The sequence below is a fragment of the Lissotriton vulgaris genome, chromosome 3_1 (genome assembly GCF_964263255.1).
Source record: "Lissotriton vulgaris chromosome 3_1, aLisVul1.2, whole genome shotgun sequence".
NCBI lineage: Eukaryota > Metazoa > Chordata > Amphibia > Caudata > Salamandridae > Lissotriton > Lissotriton vulgaris.
The window spans coordinates 195,433,721-195,440,701 of NC_141689.1; the positions used below are offsets into that span (position 1 = coordinate 195,433,721).

General features: G+C 41.9%; 1 protein-coding gene across 2 annotated transcripts in view; it reads left to right on the forward strand.

Annotated features, from left to right (window-relative positions):
• LOC147726209 (aquaporin-7-like) overlaps window positions 1-1,985 on the forward strand; it is a 149,441-nt gene extending 147,456 nt beyond the window's left edge. For both annotated transcript variants that reach the window (XM_086960310.1, XM_086960309.1), the window contains one exon: window positions 184-1,985. In XM_086960310.1, the coding sequence (XP_086816436.1) occupies window positions 184-361 (178 nt within the window). In that variant the 3' untranslated portion in view covers window positions 362-1,985. The remainder of the gene's footprint in view (window positions 1-183) is intronic.
• The last annotated feature ends 4,996 nt before the right edge of the window (window positions 1,986-6,981 follow it).

Genomic DNA, 6,981 nt, shown 5'->3' on the forward strand with positions numbered 1-6,981 from the left:
GAAAGGGCCAGTTCCACAAACAAATTGTCTTGAGTTGCATGAAATGATATGATAGGAGAGCACGTGCATTAAAATTGACTCTGTACTTTTTATGAATGCAATTGATTTGGTTCATTTTGTGATCCAGCAGAATCCAACATTGCCTGGACCAGATAATTTAATTTGTCTCTCTTCTCTTGCTAGGGCTGGGAATAACTGGTGGTGGGTCCCAGTGGTAGCCCCACTGGTGGGAAGTGTCACAGGCGCCTTCATCTACACACTCTTCATAGAATTACACCACCCACCAGAAGCATCTGAAGAACCAAAATGTCAAGAGACCAAGGACACTCACAACTCTGATATTATGTGTCAACCTTTGTGATGTGTGCAATTGCTTCCACAATATTCAAGGGAGTTCTCTGTCAAAAAAGACTACTAACACAATTTACATCTTTAAACATGAATATGTAACAACATTCCAAATTGTCTTGGTTCATACGGGTGATCATGACTTGCGAGATTCTGGAAGAGGACAGAAAACAGACACTTGATTCTCAAGGTGAAGCAGTGAAAGTTGCTTATTCCATTGAAACAAATATGGGATACTAGAACCAAAAGACATTCTCAAGAAAAACCAACATCTGGAGTCACCAACACCAGATTTTCCAATCACATCAGCTAGGGTGACAGTCACCAGGCAGTATTTGTCCACCCCTGTCATGTTTTGTGTCTTCTTTATGTTTTCCTAAAGATGTACATGAATGCAGTGGCTTCATCAATGTGTACATGGTTTGGGCATTTTGGTAAGTTGGTCTTTTTATCCAGGAAACACTATATTAACAGGGGCAATTAGTGTGGATAAAAAGAGGGACAAGTGGGTTTGTTCCAAAGCAGCATATAAAGTCTAACAGACGGTATTGCAGGTGTGTAGATTTATCTTATGGCTTCAAGGTAAACTAAACAAATATATATATATGAACGAGTGCACACCAGGTATAGCTGTTGCTTCAAGTTTATTTTGCCATGTAGCGAGTGCAAACAACAAAGACTTTTTGTTCGCCATGTAGTGCTTATCACCTCTAACCTTACAGCACTCATGACATTTGAAATCCCCAGAAAACCTTGTAGTGTGGAACCATGGGGGGGGAAGCTTGAGCGGCGGCTCCCACAGGAGTACCAAAGTACCTCATGGGGAGCCATGCTGGGTCCAGTGAGAATACAGTAGTATAAAGTGTCTTAGGTTTTGGCACCTGGGTTCCTCTGATAACCCACCCACAAGTGTCCCTATCTTTCTTTTATATGTTATGTATATTAATGAATTTGTAAAGCGCATGACTGCCCCAGCAAATAAATATAAAATATAAATATTTTACATTGCAGGACACAGGGACCAAGTACCCGGGTTCTTTAATGGCTGCCTCAACATTTTTCTCTGAGTTGCGACCAGCCAATCAGATCTTTCAAAAAGAGAAAATATTCCCTAGGCCAACCAGAGGGTGCTATTCTTTAATTATTCGGACAGCGGGACCCCATCTGTATATACCTATTTTATTAACCCTTCATGGTCACTCTGTGCACCAAATCACACAGTCTTTTTCTGAGTTAAGTTCTAACTTTTTGCTACATTTTCTATGATTTCTTTCAACTGCATCAATGACTGACATTTCCAATGGAAATTAACATGGGAAATCAACGTCTTGGGACCCCCTTTTTCTTGGTTCCCGCTTGACAAATCACCCCAAAACTTTCCAGGAAAGAGCTTAAGTGGACTAACTTTTGTTTTTAGAAAGGTGCTTGGCGATTTGTCAAACAGCAGCAAAGTTAATAACAAAACAAAAAACGTTCTATCTATGGAAACTATGACCTAACTAGAACTACACAGCGGCAGGCACCACTGTGCAATCTATCAATCTATCTATCTATCTATCTATCTATCTATCTATCTATCTATCTATCTATCTATCAATTTATATATATAGATATTTACAGATATATTGAGATCAAAATCGTTCAGGAATTCATGGAAGGATCCAATATCTGGTTGAAATGCAGCAGTTTCGATGATATTCATCTAATATTTCCAGCACTTTGCCTGTGGAGTGGAAGGTGTAAATCACTTCCCCAGATAAAGACACCTAACAGTAAGTTATTAGTAAGCACTATGAGAGGCGTTAGGAGGGCCGGAATTCTGACTCTGGGTCATCCCATTGTGCCCCTCTTGGCATTCACTCCTACAAATGGGTGCTTTAATTTTGGCATGATTGCCTTCCACTTTTGTGCAGAGGCAATTAGCAGAGATGGACCTATCGTGAATTAAAACAAAAAAACCCACCAAGAAACATGTAAACACAAGTATGAGTGAGCAAACTGACCTGGCTGAAAGAGAGAAGCCGTCAACCACTTGAATGAACTAAAGACAAACAATTCACATTGTGGTAAAAATGTTTATCATGTGATTGAAAATGCCCACATACTGACGGTGTGGTGAGCAAAAGAACGATGGATTTAACCCAGATCTCTTAACTAGGGGTGCGTGTATGAGTTATTCAGCATTCCGTCCACCATTTGTTTGCGTAGCACTTTTCACCCTAAGTGGGATGGGTACGCCCAGACGTGGGTCCCTTGCTCACTGTGCCACTGGATTCAAGCTAGCCTGGCTGATGAAGGGCAATACCCAGAAACCGGTCCCAGGATGCTTGTTTCCGGTCCAGGGAGGACCTGGCTTGGCAATTCGGTCTGGACTGTTCCCATGAGGCACAGGGTCAAGACTGATTTGCATATGGCTGGGTCTAATATGGGGTTGCATGGTGAGCAAAAGAACGATGGATTTAACCCAGATCTTTTGACCGGGGGTGAATGTATGATTTATTCAGCATTTGAACACTAATCAATACATTAGGAAGTGGAAAAAGTTAGATATTGATGCTCTAAATGCATTCCTTGAAGCACATACCCCATGCACGAAGACAGAGGTTAAAAATCTTTCCCCACTAGTACAGAAATAGCTCATGACAGCCATAGATACGTGCCTGCCCAGAACGAAATTAAGAGGTCACGTCCATCGCCCCCCCTGCCCCCTGGTTCAGTGATATTTTGAAAAAAGAGAAAACCAAATGTATATGCGCTGAGCGCAACTGGAGAAAAACGTATTCCCTTGAAGTCAAACAAGAATATAAAACTAAACTGACATACTACCAGATGCTGTGCAGGAAAGCAAAAACAGAATATGTTTGTATGACGATTACGGATGCTCTTAACCAATCCAAAACATTGTTCAATATCGTTAAAGAACTCGCTGGGCCAAATACTGTTCAAACACCTCCTGATTTAAACAAAATGCAATGTGACCAATTAGCTTCCTTTTTTGTAAATAAAGTGGATACAATTTACCAGGGTATTGAACGTATACAAAAGGACCAAAATCAGTCGAACACGACTATCCTTAGTAGCCCAACAGAGGACTTATGCAATAATATTAATGTATCAGATTCATGTGTCACTGTTAACATGCACGCTACACTAGAAAGCTGGCCTTTGCTGAGTGTTGATTCTGTCATCGGCTTACTAAACACGATCAAATCTGGCTCACCAAAAGACCCTCTACCATGTTCTATTCTAAAGCAATTAAATAGGAACGCCATGACTACGATCACAGACCTTCTAAATGCTTCCCTTCAGGAAGAACATGTTCCAGCAGAATGGAAGCCTGCAATGGTTCATCCATTGTTGAAGAAAGTTGGAGCTGTTCCAAACATGCCCTCAAATTTTACGCCAATTTCTCTTCTGCCTATTTTTTCCAAAATTTTAGAAAAACATGTTCATCAGTCCCTCACTGAGTTTATAAGGACACACGATCTTTTGCCCCCGCAACAATCTGGTTTCCGCGTAGGCTTTTCAACTGAGACTACGTTGCTTGGAGTGACAGAGAACATCCGCGCCATGATGGATAGAGGAGAAACGGTTGCACTCGTATTATTAGACCTTAGTGCCGTGTTTGATACGGTGTCACACGCGGTACTTTTACGAACACTCTCCTCTATAGGTATTCATGGCGCTGCTATAAACTGGATTAAGTCCCTGCTAAGCTATCGTACGTTTCAAGTCTTCTCCCATTCTGCCTGCTCAGAGACTTTAACTCTTAAGCATGGAGTACCGCAAGGTTCAATTCTAAGCCCATTGCTTTTTAACTTATATATGAGTCCACTTGCCAGAATAGTAGAAGAGGCAGGTTTAAATATGTTTTCCTATGCTGACGATTCTCAGCTCCTTTTCTCTCTCTCGTCAGCAGAAAGCAATCATCCTTCCACGTTAAAACTAGGACTGGGTAAGATCGCGGGATGGATGCAAGCTAATTTTCTAAAATTAAACGGCGAGAAAACAGAGCTAATCGTTCTAGGAAGAAATAAAGAACTATGGGGACCCCAGCACTGGCCATCTGAAATGGGCCCTCTTCCGATGCCAGTCCTACAGGCTCGAAATTTAGGTGTCATCATTGATGAATCTTTGAATATGCACCAGCAAGCCGTTAAGACTTCAGCCACCTGTTTTGCAGTCTTAAAATGGCTTAAAAAAATCTGTTGGATGCTACCTGATTGTACAAAAAAACAGTTATTAATGCTTTGGTAACTTCAAGGCTTGATTATAGCAATGTGCTATATTTAGGGGCAAAGAAAACTACGATCAGAAGGATGCAAATGGTGCAAAATGCGGCGGCGAGACTCTTATTCAAATTCCTATGTCTTGCTCTACTTCTAAATAAATTCGTGACCTACATTGGCTGAAAGTCGAAAATAGGATTAAGTTTAAATCCTTGTGCTTCATGCATAAAATCTCAACTGGCACTGCCCCAGAATACTTGCAGAAACTTGTCTGTCCTTACCAACCATCTAGGATCTAGTGAAGTAGTGTGGCTCACTGGTTAGAGGCGGCAGACCCGAGAGCAGAGGACGGCCCGGGACCAGGGTTCGATTCCCGGCGCGGCAGGTTTCTGGACCAGGGTCAGCGGACTCGATAATTCTCTCGCCTCGGTGCCCACTCTGATCAGCATTCACACTCGGCAACTCTGGGCATTAGCTTGCCTCATCTTCACTAACGGCCCCACCAGACCGCCGGGGATGCCTGGTCTCACCCTGGAGATACCCATTAAGGGACCATCTCTCAGGGAAGCCAGGAAGGGTTTCGCAGCGGTCGAAGCGCCTTGGGACCCTACGGGTAAGTAGTGCGCTATATAAATGCCAATACATACATACATACAGACCCTTAGGTCAGCAACAGCCAATAACTTTGTGATCCCTAAAATTAAACTGTCACGGATGGGTGGGAAATCTTTTGTTTTCCTGGGTCCATCTCTCTGGAATGCGATGCCATATGCATTACGTACGGAGATGAGCCACGTGAAATTTAGAAAGGCCTTTAAAACTTGGCTATTTAACATCTAATATTGCTTGGCACTAGAACGCACTTCTGAATTATCAAGCGCCGGAAAACCCTTTGGTGGGTAGCTGATTTGCGCTATATAAATTAAATAAATAAATAAATTCCGTCCATCATTTGTTTGCGCAGCACATACTGACGGTCAGCAACACTACTAGGGAAACATTCAGAAAAGACATTTCACTGCCATAGTCCTCATACCTCAACATGTAATTCATTGTATTTTCTCTATTGCTCTGCTCCTCTCTATACATCCATGCACTTTAGATGTTGATTAATTTGGAAGGAACATTGAGTTTTGTACTGGCATCACCCTTTCAGTGAGCACTGCTTACAATTTGGCAGCAATAGCAAAAACACAATTGCTGCATGTCTGCTGGTGCCTCTACAACAATGTTGAATTCAAGTGATAAAGTGGCTGCAAAATTAAAAAAAGTTTTTACTAACATCCTGATGTGATTTGCACATGCTCAGTCCACTCATCACTACCCTCGACCCCAGATTAGGCACATGATCCAATATCACACATAGAATATAGAGGTTGACAAGTTAGCCAACAGAGTGAAACAATGCATGCTCCCAAGGAACTAGAAGAGGGATATCCAGGAAAACTACACCCAGCAAGTTGGGACTTTGTGGAACTGGGAGGCTGTTCACAAATGGTTTGCATGGCCATTTCGATCCTGGAAACACAGTGCATGTAGTCTGCCAGGTGGGAAAAGGCTGCAACACCCATATTTCAATTGAGAAATAAAGAAATGGCTTTCTTACATGGAAAATAGTTTTCAAGTAGAAAAATGCACACTCACCTTACTTACTGCTACAAACACTTGGCGGAATTGAGGGCCACATGTACAGAATATAGGGTTTGTGATTTCCTAATTGCAGTCTTTACCAAATCGCATTGATGAAAGCACAATTCTTAATGTATGAAATCCATTGAGTTTCACTGAGCAATTCCTAATGGGTTCGCAATTGACCTATCTCAGGAATATTAATGAGGTAGGTCACAATTTGCAACCCATTAGGAATTGCGGCAGTCACAGGGATGGTGGCCTGCTGGGGTCACCAGACCACCAAGTCTGTGATTGTTTTTTATTAAATTAAATGAAATATTGAAGTTTAATTTTTTAAGGGTAGGCAGTGATCCCTAGGACCACTGTGGACCACTGCCTGCTCTTAAGAAATATTTGGTTCAACATTCACAAAGGAAAAGGGGTCACGTGGGGACTCCTTCCCATTTGCAAATAGTTACCACCACCCTTAAGGTGCGGGTTAAAAAATGAATGTTTTGCAACCCTAAATCAGTTATAAAACATTCACACATACCACTGTGAGTCAGTATTAAGAAGGGGCACCCTAAGCCCACCCCTTCCAAATACGGTATTAAAAATCCAAATTGTGCTTCTGTAACGGATCACCGAATCACAATTTGGGTTTTGTAGATTTTAAAAACCTATTTGGCAGTTTCAAACGGCCCGATTCTGTGAATCGGGCCATTGCAACCTCAAACTAGGTTTTATACATACATCCTTATTTGTCAACTCTGAGTCCATGATTTTTGCAACT